Below are 23,461 nucleotides of genomic sequence, written 5' to 3'. Positions count from 1 at the left end.
AGGTTTTACTCCCACCTTTTTCTGTCTAATTCTCTTCCAAATTCTTGTGGGAGTAAGGAAAGAATGGGTGCAGATACGGGTTGGTGCAGTCAATAAACACATACCTTCTACTAGGCACTGTGCTAGGTGCAGGGACTGTGTGTGGTGGGGGAAAAGCTTGGCTTACCCTGTGCAACCTGTAGGGAAGACCCACCGAAAGAGGACAGGCAGAATGCCATTGTCCAAGGATGTGAGGAGGTCAAGACCATGTGGTGTGCAGGGCTGGCTTGGCAGAGAGAGAGAGTTGAGACTCTGCAGTTGGCTAGATCTAGGTTCAGGACAGCTCTTTATCTTTTCATTTCCTGGGCATCTTAACTTGGTTTTGGTTCTCTCCTCGGCAAAGTGGGGATGGTAGGGTTCCAATTCTAAGGGTCACCACACATCTAAAGCAGATACCATGGAGAATAAGCACTCACTAGAAGCCAGTTCTAAGAACTGGAGCTTGGTGCCTCTCAAAGCTGAAACACTACTTTAGACAGTGTCCCTATTTATATTAGATATTTTGGCAGAAGTGACAGTGGTGGAGTCAATCCTCAAAATAGCAGAGAACTCTCTCTGTACCCCTCACTCATACCTTCATTCTACCTAAAAGAAAAGGATCAAAAACAATATCTTTAGGAATTTTTTCTTCAATCAGGACGTTTCTGTGTTGGCAGCCAGTTCTGTGGTTGTCAGCGGGAAGGCCTGAGACACCCATGGCTAGTGGGACTGGCTTGCTTCCCCACTGTACACCACAGTGCACGGCACACTCCACCTCTTTACGCTTCCCCACTGTACACCACAGTGCACGGCACGCTCCACCTCTTTACGCTTCCCCACTGTACACCACAGTGCACGGCACACTGCACCTCTTTACGCTTCCCCACTGTACACCACAGTGCACGGCACACTCCACCTCTTTACGCTTCCCCACTGTACACCACAGTGCACGGCACACTGCACCTCTTTACGCTTCCCCACTGTACACCACAGTGCACGGCACACTCCACCTCTTTACGCTTCCCCACTGTACACCACAGTGCACGGCACACTGCACCTCTTTACGCTTCCCCACTGTACACCACAGTGCACGGCACACTGCACCTCTTTACGCTTCCCCACTGTACACCACAGTGCACGGCACACTGCACCTCTTTACGCTTCCCCACTGTACACCACAGTGCACGGCACACTCCACCTCTTTACGCTTCCCCACTGTACACCACAGTGCACGGCACACTCCACCTCTTTACGCTTCCCCACTGTACACCACAGTGCACGGCACTCTCCACCTCTTTACGCTTCCCCACTGTACACCACAGTGCACGGCACTCTCCACCTCTTTACGCTTCCCCACTGTACACCACAGTGCACGGCACACTCCACCTCTTTACGCTTCCCCACTGTACACCACAGTGCACGGCACGCTCCACCTCTTTACGCTTCCCCACTGTACACCACAGTGCACAGCACACTGCACCTCTTTACGCTTCCCCACTGTACACCACAGTGCATGACACACTGCACCTCTTTACGCTTCCCCACTGTACACCACAGTGCACGGCACGCTCCACCTCTTTACGCTTCCCCACTGTACACCACAGTGCACGGCACACTGCACCTCTTTACGCTTCCCCACTGTACACCACAGTGCACGGCACACTCCACCTCTTTACGCTTCCCCACTGTACACCACAGTGCACGGCACTCTCCACCTCTTTACGCTTCCCCACTGTACACCACAGTGCACGGCACACTCCACCTCTTTACGCTTCCCCACTGTACACCACAGTGCACGGCACGCTCCACCTCTTTACGCTTCCCCACTGTACACCACAGTGCACGGCACACTGCACCTCTTTACGCTTCCCCACTGTACACCACAGTGCATGACACACTGCACCTCTTTACGCTTCCCCACTGTACACCACAGTGCACGGCACGCTCCACCTCTTTACGCTTCCCCACTGTACACCACAGTGCACGGCACACTCCACCTCTTTACGCTTCCCCACTGTACACCACAGTGCACGGCACTCTGCACCTCTTTACGCTTCCCCACTGTACACCACAGTGCACGGCACTCTCCACCTCTTTACGCTTCCCCACTGTACACCACAGTGCACGGCACACTCCACCTCTTTACGCTTCCCCACTGTACACCACAGTGCACGGCACACTGCACCTCTTTACGCTTCCCCACTGTACACCACAGTGCACGGCACACTGCACCTCTTTACGCTTCCCCACTGTACACCACAGTGCACGGCACACTCCACCTCTTTACGCTTCCCCACTGTACACCACAGTGCACGGCACACTCCACCTCTTTACGCTTCCCCACTGTACACCACAGTGCACGGCACGCTTCACCTCTTTACGCTTCCCCACTGTACACCACAGTGCACGGCACACTCCACCTCTTTACGCTTCCCCACTGTACACCACAGTGCACGGCACACTCCACCTCTTTACGCTTCCCCACTGTACACCACAGTGCACGGCACACTCCACCTCTTTACGCTTCCCCACTGTACACCACAGTGCACGGCACTCTCCACCTCTTTACGCTTCCCCACTGTACACCACAGTGCACGGCACTCTCCACCTCTTTACGCTTCCCCACTGTACACCACAGTGCACGGCACACTCCACCTCTTTACGCTTCCCCACTGTACACCACAGTGCATGACACACTGCACCTCTTTACGCTTCCCCACTGTACACCACAGTGCACGGCACGCTCCACCTCTTTACGCTTCCCCACTGTACACCACAGTGCACGGCACACTCCACCTCTTTACGCTTCCCCACTGTACACCACAGTGCACGGCACTCTCCACCTCTTTACGCTTCCCCACTGTACACCACAGTGCACGGCACGCTCCACCTCTTTACGCTTCCCCACTGTACACCACAGTGCACGGCACACTCCACCTCTTTACGCTTCCCCACTGTACACCACAGTGCACGGCACACTCCACCTCTTTACGCTTCCCCACTGTACACCACAGTGCACGGCACTCTCCACCTCTTTACGCTTCCCCACTGTACACCACAGTGCACGGCACACTCCACCTCTTTACGCTTCCCCACTGTACACCACAGTGCACGGCACACTCCACCTCTTTACGCTTCCCCACTGTACACCACAGTGCACGGCACACTGCACCTCTTTACGCTTCCCCACTGTACACCACAGTGCACGGCACACTGCACCTCTTTACGCTTCCCCACTGTACACCACAGTGCACGGCACACTCCACCTCTTTACGCTTCCCCACTGTACACCACAGTGCACGGCACACTCCACCTCTTTACCCATCACTGCTTACTTTCCTTTGTGACGCTGAGCTGTAACAACCCCATCAAATGCCTAACATACAGATGAAAAATCCCCCTTTCAGTTTTCTCTTGACTAAATGTCTTCCATTACAAAAGTAACAAAACCACACCTGAAATTTTAATTGTAACAGCTCTAAAGTATCCAGCATTGTACAGGGCAAGTCAGCTATAATGTTGACAGATTTCTTTTTTGTTATTATTCTGTGTATATTTTTTTTAGTTAGTTAACATTGCAGCATTCACATAACTTTTGTCTTGTTTTGAAACCTGTGTTGTTACATGGTCTTAAGAACCATAACTTAAAACTTCTTCAGGATAGTTTAACGTACATATACATAACTATACATTATCCTGTTTTTCACTAATAGAAACAGTTTTGTGGTGGAAGCCTGTATGATTAAGATTTTCAAAGTATGTTGCACGATTTCCTTATAGCTCCATTATTGCAAATATTGTGTTAAAGTGTGTGTATTTTAAAATACTGTTTGACTCATGCTATCAACTAGCTTATAAAAAAGTTTATACACATTCATATATCTACCAGGAATATTTTAAAGATCCCGTTTCACTGTCTCGCCAGCACTGAGTATCTTCCTTTACACTTCCCTTTGTTTAACATTGGAATCGATTAGAAGTTCTTCCGAAGATGAATGGAGTAGTTGTGCCTGGTGTGCATGATAAGATGATATGCTGGGAGCCACTACCATAGTACGGTGGGCTTTGAACGTGTCCTTAACATAGCCTTCCTGCTATGTAAGCTACTTCCTCTCTGACCTGAGAAGTACAGAATTCATGCAGGAACACAGGATCACCAACAGAGTGGTGGCTAGTTATTTGAATACTGCCTATTTCCGTCTCTCCTCCTTGAGACACCTTTTCCTTAGAATTAGTGTTGCCTTCTTATTCATTAAAAAAAAAATTAGTGAAGAGCCCTGGCCAGTTGGCTCAGTGGTAGAGTGTCGGCCTGGCGTGTAGGAGTCCCAGGTTCGATTCCCGGCCAGGGCACACAGGAGAAGCGCCCATCTGCTTCTCCACTCCTCCCCCTCTCCTTCCTCTCTGTCTCTCTCTTCCCCTCCCACAGCCAAGGCTCCATTGGAGCAAAGTTGGCCCCAGGCGCTGAGGATGGCTCCTTGGCCTCTGCCTCAGGTGCTAGAATGGCTCTGGTCACAACAGAGCAACACCCCAGATGGGCAGAGCATCACCCCCTGGTGGGCATGCCGGGTGGATCCCAGTCAGGCACATGCGGGAGTCTGTCTGACTGCCTCCCCATTTCCAACTTCAGAAAAATACAAAAAAAAATTTAGTGAAGGACAGGAATTAAGAAAAAAGATCTGGCCCTGGCCAGTCAGCTCAGCAGTAGAGCATTGGCCCAGCATGTGGAAGTCCAGGTTTCAATTTCTGGTCAGGGCACACAGGAGAAGCGACCATCTGCTTCTCTACCCTGCTCCTCCCCTTCTCTCTCTGTATCTCTCCTTCTCTCTCTCTCCCCTCCTGCAGCCATGACTCTAACCCGGCCTCGGGCACTGAGGATGGCTCCATGACCTCACCTCAGGCACTAAATGGCTTGGTTGCCAAGCAAAAGAGCAGTGGCCCCAGAAAAGCAGAGCATCACCCCATAGGGGGCTTGCCGGGTGGATCCCGATCAGGGCACATGCAGGATTCTGTCTCTCTGCATTCCTTCCTCTCACCTGATAAAACAAACAAACAAACAAACAAAAAAAAAAGAAGAAGAAGAAAAGAAAAAAGATCTTGAGAGAGAGAGAGTCAGAAAGCATCCTAACCTCAGAGCTCTCCTAGTTTTCTCAACTCTGAGCTCAGTATGGACTGAGATCACTGGGAAGCAGTATAACTGAGCCAGACCAAGCTAGCCTCACAAAGCCATGACTGGACAGAAGTCAGTCCGAATGCTAGGGTCCTTCTTCAGAGACACAAAATGGAAAGTTATATTCTGCATGCTTTTTTTTTCAAATTTTTAGAAAATGAAATTGACTTCTTTGGTGACCATAACCCTTTAAGATGAGGGCAAACCTGATATTCAGTGCCAAGAGAACGTGTATTCTGGGGTAGGGAGAGTTGAAAATCACCCTTGTTATGTGTCACTGGAAAATGATGTAACCCAGCACAGAGGTTTTATTTTTATAGTTTCAGGACAATTAGAATAACTGGATGACTCCAGAAACCTGACCACATTTTCTTTTTTCTCCTTTAAAGGAGTTGAGAGGTAATTTTTAAAGGATCATTGCACCTTATATTTAATTTCAAAGCTGTTTCTGGCCTGTGTGGAAGGGCTCGGGTAACTGTAAGTGTAGGATATGTGTCTATTCATATGAACATTCCAAACCGGCTGTCTTTCCCTTATAGCTTCAGCTATTCTTTCTATGTTTGTGACCGGTCCCCTCCCATTTCAGCAGAGCCTGCTGTGTCTAACACAGAGAAGGTGTCTGGCTATCAGACACCTAACTAAGGGGTCTAGCTGGGTTTATATTGGAAGCACCTGTAGGCTTGCAGAGCTCAGGACCCCACAGATGTCTAACTGCTGCCATGATGCTATCAAAATGGCTTAGTCTTGTACCGTGGGGAGACACAGGCAGATTACAGGTCCTGGGTTCATCCAGATGTTACAAGTATTTTCTGCTTGGGATCCAGGCACACAGAAACTCTATGGAATTCAGTCAGAGGGCAGCCATTGTTACTGGAATTCTCAGAAAAACTCTGGTACACAAAAACTCTGGTTTCCTGTGGGGAAGTCCCCAGAGGGGCTGAATCAGACACCAAGAGCAGGGACTGGAGACAGGAGTACCCACTGAACAGGCCCAGCATCTCTGGCCAATTGAAAACTTTCAGAATGGACCACACACTTTTTTCAGTGCTGAGAACTCATTGTCACTAGAGTCCAAAACACAGGTAGGCATTTTTTAAGACTAATTGTATGTATTGGGCATTGCAGTTGGTAACCCCAATTCACAAGTGCCCAGCCAAGCCCCTCTAAGGCTGGGAGGCACCGCTGCCTTCCCACCCCGAGAATTCTGAAGGCACATCATGGCTGCTGTGGGAGGGCTGGGAAGAGGAGAGGCGAAGAGCTGACAGCACAGACACCACCTATTTCTAACCAATCGCTCCTTAAACATACACAAAACACACACCAAGCAATTCTAGGAGTAAGCAAAGGAACTGCAGAGTCCTGAGCACCTACTCTGCGCCCAAGCTGGCTTGATCCCAAAGGCCGGGCTGTCTGTGTGGCTCCAGAGCCCAGGACCCCCCACCAGGCTAGGGCCTCCTCGCTGTGTCAGGGCTCCCCTCCATCAGCTTAGTAGGCATTTTTTAGAGCACTATGCATTGTTCCCAACAGATCCAGCAGCTTGCCAACTTTACATTTTGCAGGAGTCTCCACGCTTGGAGCTGGGCAGGGGCCAGGCTGGGCAAACACAGAGTGGCCCCAGAACATCCTGCTCCAATGGGCTCAGATGGCCATAATGGAAAAAATCAACATGGTGCAGGGAAAATCAGCACAGTGCCCGCTGTCCCACAGGTGCAAGGTGGTGGGTGGTAAACAAGGTGGTGTTGAGGGTTATCCCTGCGGATGAGTGAGAAGTAATATGACTCATCCCCAGGGCAAGAATTGTCTCTTCCACTTGGCAGTCATTTTTGTACGAACCACCAACTTAGTGGTCATAGCCACCAGTTAGCTTCTTTGTCCCCCCTCTGTCTACTCCCTGTCTGGGGCAGGAATGTAGATCCTTCTTTGTGTGAACAAAGGTATGCATGGTTGGGGTAAATCCCCTTTAAGACTCTGAGAACAATAGACTAGGAGTAGACACAGGACCACTCACAGCTGCAGTGACAGCTACGTGAGCACTGGGTGATAAGACACATGTCATGCATTGATAAGAGGGGGATCTGCAGAGACATGTGAGGTTCAGTGAAGCAACTTGTGTTAAAATTGGTGCAAGCAGAGAGAAGTTTCAGGGAGTGAGAAAGCGGACAGGCAGCCCGGCGGGCTGTGGTCCCCGGGAGCTTTCTGCTCTCAGCAGATCGCCATCTGCAATTGTTGACACTCAGCATTCTCCCCTCTCGTGATAACAGAACTTTGACCCTCTGGGGAACCACCCTCCCCTCAGTGTGGTCTATATTGTTGGATGGGACTGATGTCACTCCTAGAAGGTGGGTGGGCACATGAGCCTGACTTGGCCTTTGAAAGCACTAGATTGATTGGTTCTCTAAGGGGCACTAACCTAATTTGAGCTCATGCAAATCACTTTTGGGAATTTTTGCTGTAATTACCAGACAGAGCATTCCTTGTGTGGCAAGAATTCCTATGTGACTGACCATCAGCCTGAGGCTGTTGGGGAGTGACATTCATGCTTAGAGAGCCTGCTGAGAATAGAGCGGATGCAGGAGGAATTCCTACGAGGAGATGGAGAGCAGAGTCCTGAGGGCCTTTTGAGCTCAAGACCTAGCTCACCGGGAGCCAGACCTTTCTGGCCTTCAGGCATGTGAGAGGATGAACCTTCTTTTTTGTTCCAATTTGTTCGGAATGGCTTTCTACCACCTGCAGAGAAATCCAAGTAATGGAGATGAAAGCTTCTAGGAAACATGAACATGAGATTGCCCCGGCTAATATGCGACTTATATTTACCATTAGGGTTCTACTATTATTACACTATTGAAATATATCTGGTCCAATTGGTAAGTAGCCACTCTACCTCCAGTGGCCCCCTGCTACCCAGGCCTCCTAGACCACTGCCTCCTATGTCCTGGACTTTCCCACTAACCACAGGGAGCTCCTAACAGCAGCCACTTCGATGGATCCTCTGAGGTCATCAGGGACCCCCATGTAGCAAAGTTTGATGTTTGTTCTTCAGTTCATATTTAACTCGGCCTTCCAACAGTATTTAACTAGCAGTGCAGCTGACCCCTCCCTCCCTGAAACACAGCCTGAATTTCAGGACACCTTCCCCATCAGCAGCTCCTCCAGTCTGCATGGCTGCCACTCCCCAGGGTCCTCTGCCCACTCCTCCTCATGTCCTTAACTGCTAAAGGTTGGCATGCCCCAGGGCACAGCCCCTAAACCCCTTGTCTATGTGCACTCATTCTCTTGGTGGCTGTACCCAGTCTCACCTTTTGAATACTATTCTAAATTTACCTCTAACCCAGACCTCTTCGTGAACTCCCAAATCCACTTATCCCATGGCCAACACGACATATCTACCTGGATGTCTGGGAGGCACCTCAAAATCAGCATTTCAAAACTGAACCCCAGACATCACCACCCCTTGAAGTAGTGCTTCCTGTGCTCTTCCCCATTTTATTACCCTATTGCTCACATCTAAGTCTTTGGTCTTATCCTGAAGTCCTTTCACTCACAGGCACATACCAAATGCCACTGGCGGTACCTTCAAAACATGTCTACCTCTCCCAGTCTTTGCAGTCACCCCCTGGTTCCAAGCCATCATCTCTCACCTGGACGGTGGCAAAGCCTCCTCACCGGCCTCCCAGCTCTGCCTCTATCTCACTGCGCTCTGCTCTCCACACAGCAGCCGGGGGCTCTTCTAAACAGAAGCTCATCACACTGCTCCTCCAGCATGCCCCATTGTTCAGAGGAAAAGCCACGCCACTGTCGGGAGCCGCGAGGCCGCATGAGCAGGTCCCTCGTGCTCTCTCACGCGCTCCCCAGGCACCCCTGCTGCACGCGCTCTGGCCCAGCCAAGCCCACCAGGCGGCCCCGCTTTGTTCTGCCCTTGGCCTGACACCTCTTTCCTCAGTTACCTGCATAATTTGTTTCCCTACTTTCTTCAAGTCTTCATGCAAATATTGCTTCTTGGTGAGACTTTCCCTTTCCACCACCTGACCAAGATTTTAATCCTTACCTCTAACTACTTTGTATTTTATGCTTATTACCTAATAGTCATCGTATTTCACTCATTTAAGTTGTTTTCTTTCTATTGTACCTTCCTCAAGAGAGGATGAAGACAGGGAAGATTCCGAGTAGTTTGCTTATTGTTCCATCAAGCCACAAACATCACACCTACCCAACTATCGATAGATAATGTTCAAGGATTTGGTGGTCTCCCTTCCATTAGTCAGTGTAGATATTTTGAATACCACTCCTGAGGACATCCCTCCATGTATTGTCCCCACACACTCCTGGAGAAAACCAGCCACCACCTTCTTCTTCTGTTTCCATTTCTGACCAAAATAAAAGCACCTACTGACTCCCAGTCAGCCTCCTGGCAAGCTGGGTACTTGTAAAGGGAGCCCTTGGGAAGGGGCCGGAAGCATGTCAGGCTCTGGGAAGAACTATCCCTATCACAGATTCATCAGTTAAGTTCGACCGGCACACCAGCATCCATTAATTCAACTTCTAGCTTACTGAGAGCCTCGCAGAGGATGGACAGACAGACCTGGGACTCTTACACCCTATGGAGGGCCTGATATCACAGCTGGATCTGTGTTGGCACCTCTTTGGCAACCTGCCTCCACCCACCCTAGGTAGAGGGCAGCTTTCTGCCGTTTCAGTCTGAAAAAGCCACAGAGCTCGTGGGAAATCCAGGCTGTTTGCAGAGGTTTAGCTGAGAGGAGGAGCTGCAGGAGTAGGAGGAGGGGAAAAGGATATGAGAGAAAAATCCAGGGGAAGGCAGAAGGGTGTGCTTCTTGCATGATGACTTTACAGCAGGACCAGGCAATAAAAATCAAAGCAAGGCCAGCACCGTGCCCAGAGAGAGGCTGGGCTCCTCCCACGCCGTTACCTTAGATTGAGAGCTTCCTCCATGGCGCCTTTCCCCTTCAAGCTGGGCTGGAGAGAGCAGAAGCTAAACAAGGAAAGGAAAGGATCATCCTGTCAGCAAAGGCAAGAGACAGCCCTTTCAGAAACCCTGCCAGGGATTTCAGAGCCAGGCAGAGACTGGGTGCTTGACCTCCAGTCTGTTCTATACCCAGTTTGTGAGCACCAGGCCTGGGTGTGCCTCTGAAGCTCCTCTGAGCACCTGCTGGCATGAGACACTATAGCCTTGATAACACAATCATACCAATACAACAATAGTTACAATAAAAAGTGTGTATTTTAGATATCTCCTCTGGGCCGGGCACTTGATATTGCCATTGTCAACTTCACAAATCACTACTGTACTGTGGGGACCAATGTTATCTTAATTTAAGGCTCTTTGAGTAGGGTGGTTGGCAGTTGGACAACAGTCACTGCCTGAGCTATGGATGCGTAACTGCTAGATGAACCGTGAGAACTCTTAATGTTCAGAATCACAAGGGGAAATGAACATGAGGTTCAGTATCACATGTCTACTTCTTTAGTTTACACAACTGCAGTCCTTGGGAGAAACTCCAAGGGGCTCAGAGCTAATGCAGACATGCCCAGAGCTGGCACAAACAGCCCTTCCGCAGGAGTGGTTTTCCCCACTCTGACCCTGCCCTGTGGACACAGCAGCTGGTCCTGGTGCCAGTGGCTAGCCAAGGCCAACAGGAAGGCACGGCTAGAAACTCAGAGCACACAGTGGCCTGGGACACTCAGGTCAGGGGTGTCAGCTTCCACCTCACAGCTTCCAGCCTAATGTGGAGCCAAACATCACCACCCCTGTTATTCCAACTCCCATGTGGTCTTTTTAGGGCTCGGAATCTGCTTTCCCTCCTGCCCCTTCTAAGCTTCTCTATAGATCTCTATTTATCTATAACTCTAATAGTAATAAAATAAATGAATATTCACATTATATTTGTCTTAGTTTAAATTTCTTAGATGGATTCATCTCTCCGGAGAAAAGTTAAACTAAAACAGCAGGCTTACTTCTTTAAGGAAAAAAAAAAAGATGTTTATGCAGAAGTGGAAAATCTGTGGAAATCTTTCCAAGGAAATAGAGTTAGAACAACTGACATTGGCAACTGAGATCAACAAGAAAGAGTAAGCAGAAAAAAAAAAAGACTTGGAAAATTCTGCAAGGCCCATGAAACGGCCAGTTTCTGAAATGTGTGCATCTGCACAATTTCCTCTTGCTTTCCTCATGACTGTCCTTAATTACCTCAGTTCATGACAAGGAGCCTGTTTCCCAGGACTGAGTAAAAGTGATTCTATAGTTTTCTCTATACTTTGTTCCATAAATTCAACAGCCCTGTGGGTCGGTAAGTTCTTCCTTGTGCCTAACCTAAATCCCCCTCACTGTGGGTTGAGAACAACTCTGAGAATGAAGCTGAGCCGTCCCTGTTCCTGGGCTCTGAGATCTTGGTCAGTCTCCCCAGAGGAGGATTTTTAAGCCCTTACCTTTTGTAGGCCTTACTCCGGTCACTGTTGTGGAAGACAAAAAACTTGGAATATCCACTCTGGAAAAAGACCTCCAAGGCAATGTCCTATAAAGAGAAACGCTTTCACTGATCCCAAAGTTTCCTGGGATGGAGGCACCGCCCCCCCCAGGCCACAGAGCCACAGACAGCAGTTTATTTGGGTCTCTGTGTCCGATGTGAAAGGATTTTATCTAAGATGGGACCAGAGTGTACAAACTGGACACTTTCACACACGTGCCCTCGGAAGAACAGAACTGAAGACCTGAGGGACTGATTTTCCTAAATGCCTCATTTCCAGAAAAGCAAGACTCTTCTCCTTACCAATAAACATTTGCCCAAATCCACCCTTCCACACACACACCTCATCAAGCCGATGCACTGACCGCTGGACTCTGGCTGGGCTTCCCCTCCTTGTGCTCCTTGCCCATGACAGCCACCTCGCACCCTAGTGGGCTCACCATAGCTTACTTAACACAGCATGCTTCCCACAGTGTAATTCCTCTGCTAGTCCTCCATAAACTCAATTTCTGGTGTTCAAACTTGCCTCAGTTTACCTCTTTACTTAGGATAACACAGGCAACCCTTTTGGGTGAGTTCTTCCAAACTCCCACAGTTGGAGATAAAGACTTTGGTGGCAGAAATGACCAGGGTCTTTGCAGAATGGGTAGGAAGGAAGGGGACCTCAGAATCCCTTTGGCTAAGCAGGAAGCAAGAACCCCATTCTTAGGACAAGCAAGGAGCAGACAAAGGGCAGAAGTGTCCATTGAGACCTTTGAATACTCACACCTCCAGGTGGAAGGTTTGGTTTCCCAAGCCAAAGGGTCATCTTAACAGAAACACTAGGGGAAGAGGCAGATTTAATGGCAGGCACACTGGGCGCGCATGCTGGGCCCCGACTTCTGAAGGGCCCCACAAAACCCAACTTTACACTTTTTTCTAATGTAAGGGGCCCGATATTTTCTTCTGCACCCAGGGCCTCAACCAACCTTAAGTCCGCCTCTGACTACGGGAGCCAGTCGAATGGGTGCACCTGCTCAGGGCGGCATTCTATGCCTACCTACAGACCGAAAGCACGATGATTTGCCAGGCTCACTTTGCTGATCTGTTTGGATGTGGCTGCACACAGTGGTGAAATTCAGTCGGTTCACACAGGTTCAGCAGAACCAATACCTAATTATTTCTTGAGTTTGGCAAATCAGTTGTTAAAATGGCATTTGTAATCAGGGTTCTTTCTAAGGTGGGTGCCTGGGCAGAAGCCCAATGTGGAAATTACAACTTTACATTCCTTACTCTTTTTTGATGTTCATCTGCACAACAATGTATTCTAAGCGCCTGTAGTAAGGTTCATTTCAGCCATATGTGAAAAAAATTGCAAGTGAGGATGCCAATCAAGAAACACTATGGAAATATCTTAACAGTCTTATTGTTTTTTGTCAGGTATTATTTAATATTTTTTCTTTAATATTTTAAAACTCTTATAATCTGGTTTTGTGTACCTCTTTTATTGTTCTTATTTAAGAATTATATGCATGAAATAATAAACTATCTTTTGGTATATCGTTTTTTTAATACTTAAAATAGTCATTAGGGCAGAGAACCGGTTGTTAAATTATTTGAATCCCACCACTGGCTGCATTGACACAGCGATGTTGTTTCTAGGACATGAACTCTACATGATTTCCTCTCTTCTTCATTTTCCACCCCCTCCCACCTCTCTAACCCACACTAGGTAAAGAACAGATTTGGGAGAGTGACAGTGTGAGTCCACACATGGGTGAGATGGGGTCGGGGGCGAGTTCCGGGCTGGAAGGAGGGACAGGCAGTGAGACTGAGGCATGGAGGGACAGATGGGGGGCGGGGTCAGACTCAGAGATAGGATGCTATACCCAGCAGCAGAGCCAGGGCCTGCTTCTGCCTGGCTGGAACTAAGTTCTCAAAGTCCAGGTCATTCGGCTCCTGAGTGGAGGGAAAGTATTTGTAATGATGATGCAAACTCCCTGTCCTCTACAAGTACACAGGAGAGCCTTGGATTTTTTTTTCTATAAATAGAAATATAAGTAGTGTTCAAATAGATGATGAATATGGACTCTATGGGGGTTTTGGCTTGCCAGTAACCTTGAGAGAGAGCAACTTGCTCCTGGGAGATTCCAGGGCTGGACAAAGGTGGCCTTGTCCACGTTGCTCTCTGCCCTGCCTGGCTGTGTGCGCTCGCGCCCTCTCAACTCCAGCGTCCACCTCTCTCAAGCTAGCCGACCTTCTGGAAACACTTCGAGTTTACCTGTTTACCTAGGGAGAAAGAAACTCACTTACTGATACCTACTTGCCACTATAATTACCTGTAAGGTAGATATATAATCATTAAAAAATAATTTTTAACACTTAGTATGTGCCCCCAAAATGTACTACATCCAATATATACATAATGGTAGAAAAGACAAGATGTGGCCCCCTGTTCACTAGCGGGAAACAGGAGCTCAGAGAAGTGCCCAGCTGCGCAGAAGTGGCAGAGGCATGGTCAGGGCTAGGCCCATGCTGGCCACACCGACTGGACCCTGCAGGGCAGGCCATTTCAATTCACCTTCTTCTAACCCGTCTCCTTGCAAAGAAGCACAGTAAGGACAGGCAAGATGAGAATCACCCATTTGTGGGCAAAAGCAGCAGGTGGCAAGGAAGAGACGGAGAGCAGTCAGATACCAGCAGCACCCTGGACCCTTGTCAGCAGGACAGCTGATCCTTCTAGATACTTTTCAAAATGAGCCCTCCAGAAAGCCCTCCCTGAACTACAGTTTCAGGAGGGTCACAGACTAAACTATATACCCAAAGAAATTTACAAATGAAGGCACCCTTTTCCTTCTTTTGGGCAAAGCACTGCCCCCTGTTGGCCTTTGTAGAACAGACACCCTGCAAAGAAGGTAGACAAGGGATTGGCCCCTCCCTACAAGGGTGGCTCCTAGGCTCCCTCTGCCTACTGCCTGGGAGACACTCCCCGCCCCAAGGCATGAGTAAATACAGCTTTGTTACTGCAGAGGTTGGTGGGTCAAGGCCAGATGTGTTTCAAACCACTGGGGCCCCAAGTTCTTCCTTCTTTTGCCACTGAGTTGCTGCTTTGAAGCCTCCTAAACCAAAGAATTTTTACCTGCAGCAGGAGCAGAGACATGAGGTTGTAACCAACTGAGCAGAAGTCTGCCTCTGCAAGAAATCTGCTCTGCTCAGAACCTGGCTGAGCCCTCAGAGGACCTGGACGAGGTTTGGGGATCCTAGCTTCAGGGCACAATCAGTAGGTCTTTAAACTAGTTGGTCCAGGAAATTACCAAAAACTTAGAGATAGGTGAGACTGTGGGGAAGGTGGAAGGGGGGACCAACAGCCAGCTGAGGGGTCCCTGCATCCAAAATAGGCAGATTGGCACTCAACTCAGCATCTTGGGCTGGAGGCAGTAGAGCTTGTCTCGGATTCCTGAATACCCAAGGGAGCTCTGGGGCAAGTCAAGGGGACATAAAGCAAAGAGGCTGCACCCTAAGTGACACACAGAGAGAAGGTCCCAACAGCCAAACGGCAGGAACTGGGGAGAAAGAGGAGTGAGAACTCTGATCTGGGAGACCAGACTCCCATAAATCAGGAGAATTCACAGGTATGTCCCAGAGGGCACTGGGCTATGTAATGGGGATACAGAGGTGTGTCCCTCACATTCAGATGGGGTACTGATGGCACCTGGACCACCTATCCCATGAAGAGATGGTCCTCTACTAGCTGCCTCCCTGGGGCATACCTGCAGGAGAAAGCGTGCCTGCCGGAGCTCCTTAAGGTCACCATAGCCGTGGCGCTGGCATGAGTAATGGTCGGAGGACCTGTCTTTGCTGCACAGGTTGAAGATGAATGGATCACTGATGCTGAAAATAAAATATGAAAAGCAGTGAGCAGATATCTGGTGGGCTTGTCTTCCTTCCTGGCCCTTCCTGAGTTTCTGGGCCACACTGGGGGTGCTCTGGTCACTGCCAACCAGCATGCCAACAGCCACTGACCTGATAAATTCTGAGCACCTGTTCTCACTGGCCCTGCCCTGAGGAGTAGGCTCAGCCTCAGCAGGTGAGGGGACAGCCTCCAGGATGGACAGTAGCACTTGGGGAGGAGTGTGTGAACAAGAAGTCAAAATGGATTGAGGGGGTGGGGGGAGAGGGAAGGAGAGACTCTTGTCACGTTTGGAGAAACTCCAGGCTCTGAAGATAGGGCAGAAAGATAACTTGACTTCATAAGAAAGCCTGTGTTCAATATGAGCTCAGGCAGCACGGGGCCTTGGCGAGGGGTCACCCACAGCGTTGGTGTGGCACCTAGTATAGCGTGGGAGAAAGTGGCAGAGAACACCCAACCCCCCAGAGGGGTGTGCAGCGGGGCTGGGGGCACGGACACTGCTGCTCGCGTGCCGAGCACCAGGGGCCAGCGGCACGGCCACGCAGGCCAGGCCAGAGCTGTCCCCAGAGGGGTGTGCAGCAGGGCTGGGGGCACGGACACTGCTGCTCGCGTGCCGAGCACCAGGGGCCAGCGGCACGGCCACGCAGGCCAGAGCTGCCCCCCGGGGGGTGTGCAGCGGGGCTGGGGGCACGGACACTGCTGCTCGCGTGCCGAGCACCAGGGGCCACGCAGGCCAGGCCAGAGCTGCCCCCCGGGGGGTGTGCAGCAGGGCTGGGGGCACGGACACTGCTGCTCGCGTGCCGAGCACCAGGGGCCAGCGGCACGGCCACGCAGGCCAGGCCAGAGCTGCCCCCAGAGGGGTGTGCAGCAGGGCTGGGGGCACGGACACTGCTGCTCGCGTGCCGAGCACCAGGGGCCACGCAGGCCAGGCCAGAGCTGCCCCCAGAGATCCGAATGACTCCCTTTGGGAAGAAAGGAAGAGTGTGGAAACGGAGAATAATGCATTTGAGAAGTATTTATCCTAAAGAAAACAACTTCTGCATGGAAGTCACTGAGATGCTTCTCAGTGAGCACATGGAGTTCTTCCCACCAGGAAAAAGTAAAAGTGCTTTCAGCTATGGACAGTTACCTTTCTGAATACCTGAGTGATGCAGTTGTTCTAGACTGTGTACTTGACCACTGAAGCTCTGATAAAATGTCCTTTCAGGACCCAAGAATGAAGGGTCCTTTCTAGCACCTCGGCCCTCAAGAAGCATGTATGCCCATGGCAGACTCAAAGAGCCAAGAGCCGAAAGAATCACACCGCAATGTGAGGTGGCAGGAGGGGGTGCGATCCTGTTCCCCTCTTCCTTCAGCCAGCTCCGATGGCGGGCCTCCCTGGCCACCTCCAGGGGGCCATGCAGGGGGCCTCTGTGCTGTGCTTCCAGGGGTAACTGAGGAAGAGCTCAGGGTCTCACTCAGGCCAGCAAGACTTCTTCAATCAGTGGCCAGGGTGGTGGCCCAACATCTGTAGTGCTAAGAGCTTGGACTCATTACTCTGCTCAGTGGTCACTGATGGAAGGTGACCCACAGGGGACACAGCCTACGCCTGCTGTGTAGCCCCCTGCACAGCCAGCCCTCACAAATGTAGATTCCAGCCCTTTGTGGGACTGCCTGCCCCTTCTTAGAACAACCCTCCCAGGCCTCCTACTCTGAGCCATGTTGCTGTGGAACTAATCTCATGTAAACATGGCTTTGGGTCTGAATGCTTTCCTTCAAACTTACTGCTGGCTGAGGCCCTTTCATTATTAATGCCTTGCCCTGGGGTTAGGTCAGCTTCCCCTAAACTTCTCTGACTTCTAATGAGGTCATGGAGATAATTCTAGTTCCTATCCTTGGCTCAGGTCAAACAGCATCACATATCAAGGCATAGGTGAGAATGACAATGACAACTCCATTGTCTAATTATTAGTATCATTGAATATTCAATTGTTGTCAGAATTTCTATCTAGATGATAAAATTGACCAGAATCAGACCACATCCGACCCACCTCTTTGTATCAATGGAGTCTACCACAATGCCTGGTACAAGACAGATCTTCAATAAGTGTTTGTCAAATGAACTAAATAGAGAAATGGTGCTTTAAAATGCTGAGTTATAAGGAAGAATTATCTGATTGAAAGTACCCTGTTACAAAGAGCTAATTGGATGGTTTGGATTTCTACCAAATGAATTAAATGCTATAGCTTTTGAACTTGACTGCTACTGTTATGGGTTGAATTGTTTCACCCCAAAGAGCTATGTTGAAGTCCTAACTCCCAGTACCTCAGAATGAGACTTTATTTAGAACTAGGTGACTACCAGAGGTAATACAATTAAGATGAAGTCAGTGACATAGACCCTGGGCTTCTTACAGAAAGGGGAAACTTGGGCACAGAGAGGTCTGCCTAGAGGGATGATCCCATGAAGACACACGGAGAGAAGGTGGCCATGTCACTGTACCTACAAGCAAGCAGACAGCATGAATTGCCAGGGGACAGCAGCAGCTAGACAAGGCAAGGAGGGTCCTCCCCTGGAGTAGCCTCGCTGATACCAGATTTATGGCCTCCAGGACTGTGAGACAATAAATACCTGCTTTTTGAAGCCACATGGTTTTTGGCACACTGTCACAGCAGCCCTGCCACCTAGTGCCATCACCCTATTCAGTCAAAGAGCGACCTTGTAAAGGCAAAATGAAAGCTCCTGGAAAGGTCCTGACTTTCTCAGGAATGTTCCAGTGTGCAAAGTCGGTCTCCCCTGGAGGATGAGTGGCATCCTGAGTTTTATTTTGGGTGTTTTTATGGTACATCAGAGAGCCTCTTTCAAGGTCTAATGCCCAGCTGCACTCAATCTGATGGTGGTCTTCCAGAGAAACACTTCAGGGTTGACTTCACTTTACTTTTAACTGACTTATTTATGTATCTTCCTTCATCTCCACAGTCCACATAAGACTTGATTCCCATTGATCAGCCCTGATCTCATAGCCTGTCTCTGAGAACGGCATCCATGGGAGTGCCAGCAGTTTCTCAGGGCCCCAGACGAGACCTCAGAGGGAGGGCACTGTCTGGTTGACAAAGACTGCTTTGGGGTTCAGTGACTGACATCACTTGTGCAATCCCCAGGTGATATCCCTGGGCTGCAGTCTGTTCTCACACTGCTTCCTCCTGCAGCTGGGAAAAGCACGCTTCCAGACATGGGAAGCCTCCCTTGCCATTCCCAATCAAGTGAGCACATACAGCCTGACCACCAGACTTCTACTAAAAGTGCAGATATCGTCAATTAGATCATTATTAGATGCACCTCTCTCTCTCTCTCTCTCTCTCTCTCTCTCTCTCTCTCTCACACACACACACACACACACACACACACACACACACACGTGATTTTTTTCTAGTCAATAGTGCTTTATCTGACATTCGCGGGATTTAAACCAGAGGTGAAGAGTAAGGAGATGGGCTGTGCCAGTCATTACATGGGCACACCGTGACTTTAGGGACAGGAGAAAGCTCTCATCAGCTCTCAGAAAGGCAAGTCTGCAGACCCATTCTCTGTATTGATCCGTATTAATAAAGCATGAGCAATAGGATGGGTGTGTGTGCCAAGTATTAATTATGCTTCTCCTGCCTTAGAGTACATGGAGGACTCCCAGCAATCAGTAAACGTTTGGTATGAATAAAAGATGAAAATTAGTAGAGAGAGAAATGCCAAGTATCTTAAAGCAAATCTAAATCAAAGGAGGTTGGGCCTGACAACTATTTTTGGCACTCCTTAAACCCCTGCCTCCTGACACAGGCTGGAAACGATACAGCAGCTGGAAATTAGAACTCTTAGTTATCGCAGGTAAGTCTCTGACTCTTTTGTCAAAAGTTTAGAAGAGTGGTTCTCAAAGTGTGGCCAGCAGTGTTGGCACCTGCAGAGAACTTGTTAATATCTCAGTCGCTGCCTCAAATCTGCCAAATTAGAAACTGGGGTAGAAGTAGGTCCCAAAGTGTGTTTGAACAAGCCCTCCAGGTGATTTGATGAACGTTAATTTGAGACTCACTGGGCTTAGAGGTTTTTCTGTTGTTGTTCTGTTTGTTTGTTTGTCATTGTTTGAGCCTTGGTTAAACAGAAAAGGCCAGGCTTATCTCTAGATGAAGAAATCTTCATCCAAATTTTTTTTTTCCAAAGCGATGATCAACTGAAAACATATACCTTGACAACTGAACATCTAGCAAAAGCACAAACATGGTCCATTTGATTTTGAATAGCTGTACTCTGCAAGCAACAGAAAATTTATCAAAAAAGGCTTGACTGAACTGAAATAGACCAAATACATTTGATTCTTAAAAAAAAGAACCTCAGAACTTCCTGCCCAAGACTTCTGGTATTATTGGTATAAAATGACTTCACATTTCTACCCAAATCTCACACATCCTTCAACCCAGATCTCAGCCTACTTCCTCAAGTAGCCCTTCCTCACCACAGAAACCTCGTGGCATCTATCCAAATGAACTCCAAAGAATCTCCCAGGGCATATATGTATTTTGTCCTATGATGTCAGTGGGCTCCAAACACTTTCCAAGGCAGCTGCTATGCTGCTGATTGCACCTGCTGGGCATGAAGGAGCAATGACTGATGTCTTACATAAGATAGACCAATCAACCAGCTGTTGAGTAAGTGAGCTGATGAGACTGGACTCTATCACCCAAGTAATCTAAGGAGAAACCCTCTTGGTCCTATTGTATAGTCCACCTCAGGAGAGGCACGGGGGCTGCCACACTGGCATCCACTCCAGATTCTAGCTTTGGGGAACCATAGTCAAGGATGGAAACCCTCTTGGTCCTATTGTATAGTCCACCTCAGGAGAGGCACGGGGGCTGCCACACTGGCATCCACTCCAGATTCTAGCTTTGGGGAACCATAGTCAAGGATGGAAACCCTCTTGGTCCTATTGTATAGTCCACCTCAGGAGAGGCACGGGGGCTGCCACACTGGCATCCACTCCAGATTCTAGCTTTGGGGAACCATAGTCAAGGATGGAAACCCTCTTGGTCCTATTGTATAGTCCACCTCAGGAGAGGCACGGGGGCTGCCACACTGGCATCCACTCCAGATTCTAGCTTTGGGGAACCATAGTCAAGGATGGAAACCCTCTTGGTCCTATTGTATAGTCCACCTCAGGAGAGGCATGGGGGCTGCCACACTGGCATCCACTCCAGATTCTAGCTTTGGGGAACCATAGTCAAGGATGCCTATGCCTTAAAGTTCTCTGTTGTATCTCATGGTTCAGTTTCTTGTGCAAGAACAAGGTGGGAGGGGAAGAGTGAGGGTGGCTGAGAAGGACGGTCGGGGGACAGGGAAGAATCTGCTGGGGGAAGTGGGAACTCACTTGGATAAGCAGTGGCGGGTGCAGTAGATGTCGCCCACAGGAGAGAGCGTGAAGTTCTCACAGATGTAGAAATGCTGCTGGCCAAAGAGCAGGAGCCCCTCAGAGAGCAGGTGGCCCTGCACAATCACCAGGGAGTACTTCTGTGTCACCTGGAGAGAGAGCACCAGAGTCAGGCCATGGGCAAGTGAAGCATATCTACCATTTTTATGGAGGACAGGAGGGCAGTGACAGTCACCCCTTGGGCACTTGACAGTGAGAGTAGCACCCAGTAAGAATAACAGCCACTGCTGTAGGGCTGTGCTGTTCTTCACGGTTTAGGTGGCACTGTGTACCCAACACCCTGTTCAGTTACTAAATCTACCCAGGGCCACACCCACACACACCAGGCACATGGATAAATGAGTTCATTGATGTATGGAGCACATTGTCATTCTTCCTTTCAGGTTAAGCCCCTCCATAGCCATGCTAAACATTCTGTGGTTAACAGTGAGAAACATTTTTTACGTACAAAGCATTTCTCAGTTAGAGAGGCAAAGCATTTCTCACCTGAAAGGTGAATGAGCCTTTCAGGACTAGAGACGGGTCGGCCTACAACCACAGGTGCAAGACTGGTACTTCTGTCTACAAGGCCAAAGCTACTCCAAGCTGTGTGCAGACGAGATGTGTGCTCCCACCTTTCAGACTTGCATGCCCGTTTCCCGGCAGCTGGGAACGTGGGCAGCTTTGCAGAACTGCCACAGCTAGAAACAGCAGCCAGCTGAAGGTCACATCCCCTTCTCAGAGACAACCTGTACCCGACCGCTGGTCAGTCACAGTAGAGAGGGCCAGACCCTTTGATTCCTGAAGCCGACTCCGAAGACTCTGAAGACCCACCCCAAACCTCCAGCTCCATGGAAGCAGCGAGGCCCACTGAGCCTCCCCAGAGCACTGCTCCTCCCTCCGCCTGCCTGGGAGCCTCACCCCCAGGAAGCTTCCTGGCTCCTAGCTGGCCCGCTGGGGGCCTGACCTGGGACAATATCTCGGTGTGATCTAGGCTTAGTGAGTCCTCACATGGCATAAATTTCTGAAGAAATAAGTGAGGGAATAAATAAATTCTAGATGACAAGAACCCAAATGGACCAAGAATAAGGCCAGGCCAACATTTTCTCAGGGTAATTCTGTGCTAATTCCAGTTACACAAAAGAGGAACTGAAATTGGTTTTGACTACACACCATAGGACCTTTTACCCATTCACCAGGATAATTTTTACAATTGGGCAAGGGAAGTTTCACTACTCTAATTCAGAAAATTTTTTTTAAGAAAAATGCCCCAGAGATAAGAATCTCATCAAAGACTGAAGCTAGGTTCCCAGCTCATCTTTGGGAGCAAGGATGAGGGCACAGCGGTGAGAACCAGAAAGCAGGCCCGAGTGAATAGTTCAAATTCTACGTCAGACAGGGTTAGTCAGAGTGAGGACCGAGCTTCCAAGGGCTTGTTCCAAGGCAAGCATGAACCACTACGGTACATGACAAGTCATTACTGAATAGTTTTTCCTAATTGAGAATGAGCCAAGGGGCTTAGTTCTTGTCACCTGAGGCTGCTGCAGGCAGCTGGCTCACCCAACCTGTGCCACATCTGCTGGTGCTGGCCCTTTGACCACTGTCACAGCCACTTCCACCATGGACTTATTTATAGTTTCATCTACCCATCCAGAAGTTTGTCCATGCAACAGTCATGGACTTAGCACCTGCTACATGCCAGGCCCTGTGCCAAACTTTGGGGATGGAGGAAGGAGCAAGAGAAGCCAGAGCCCTACTCTCATGGAACTTAAAGTCCCGTGGGAAAAACTGGATAGTAGACAACCATGGCAACGAATAAACAATTACAAATTGTGATATGTACTGAGAGGTGGTGGGGGTGGGGAAGAGGGTAATGAGAAGGCAGAGAGACATGTGGGGACACTACTGTAGAAAAACACCAAGGACTGAAAGGTGAAAACGGGGCAGCATGGAAAAGCTGAGAGAAAATACTTCGGGGGAAGGTAACATTCCATGCGGAGCCTAGAGACAGGGAGGGCAGACACCAGGTCGGAAAGAGATGCACTCAGGTCACGGGAGCCTCAGATGCTGCGCCAGGGCCAGTGGGTTTATTCTGGTTACAAGAGAAAACCAAGGAAAGGTCACTTCTGAACGATGACGCTGGCTACTGAGTGGATAATAGATTGGGAAGAGCCAAGAGTAGAAGGAGGGCAATCAGTCCCGTGGCCATTTCAGTGGCCCTGTGCTGTTCCAGAGGTCCTGTGGAGGGATGATGGCTTGTATGAGTGGCAGAGGGAAGTGGGAGGAAGGAGAGAAATGGTTGAACCTACACAAGAAGAGGTAGAACTGATAGAAACTGCAACTAAGGAAGCTGTACAAACAAAATAAGAAAGATTGAGGATAAATATCCCCTTTGGGACTGGGGCAATTGAGTAGAGTCCTCAAGCTGCCCTCGAAGCCCAGGGGCAACCATTACCATATCATTGAACTGAAGTGTACT

The 23,461-nt window shown here is 49.4% G+C and overlaps 1 protein-coding gene across 1 annotated transcript in view; it reads right to left on the bottom strand.

The window, feature by feature from the left end:
- The window catches only part of WDFY4 (WDFY family member 4), a 340,582-nt gene that overhangs the window by 101,552 nt on the left and 215,569 nt on the right, over nt 1–23,461 (bottom strand). Inside the window, 4 exon segments of the mRNA XM_066348526.1 lie at nt 10,110–10,172; nt 11,627–11,712; nt 15,414–15,534; nt 20,944–21,092. Of these exon segments, the coding sequence (XP_066204623.1) occupies nt 10,110–10,172; nt 11,627–11,712; nt 15,414–15,534; nt 20,944–21,092 (419 nt within the window).

This window comes from Saccopteryx leptura, chromosome 9, assembly GCF_036850995.1.
Source record: "Saccopteryx leptura isolate mSacLep1 chromosome 9, mSacLep1_pri_phased_curated, whole genome shotgun sequence".
In the NCBI taxonomy this organism is placed as follows: domain Eukaryota; kingdom Metazoa; phylum Chordata; class Mammalia; order Chiroptera; family Emballonuridae; genus Saccopteryx; species Saccopteryx leptura.
This window is presented reverse-complemented; position numbering and strand designations above follow the sequence as displayed.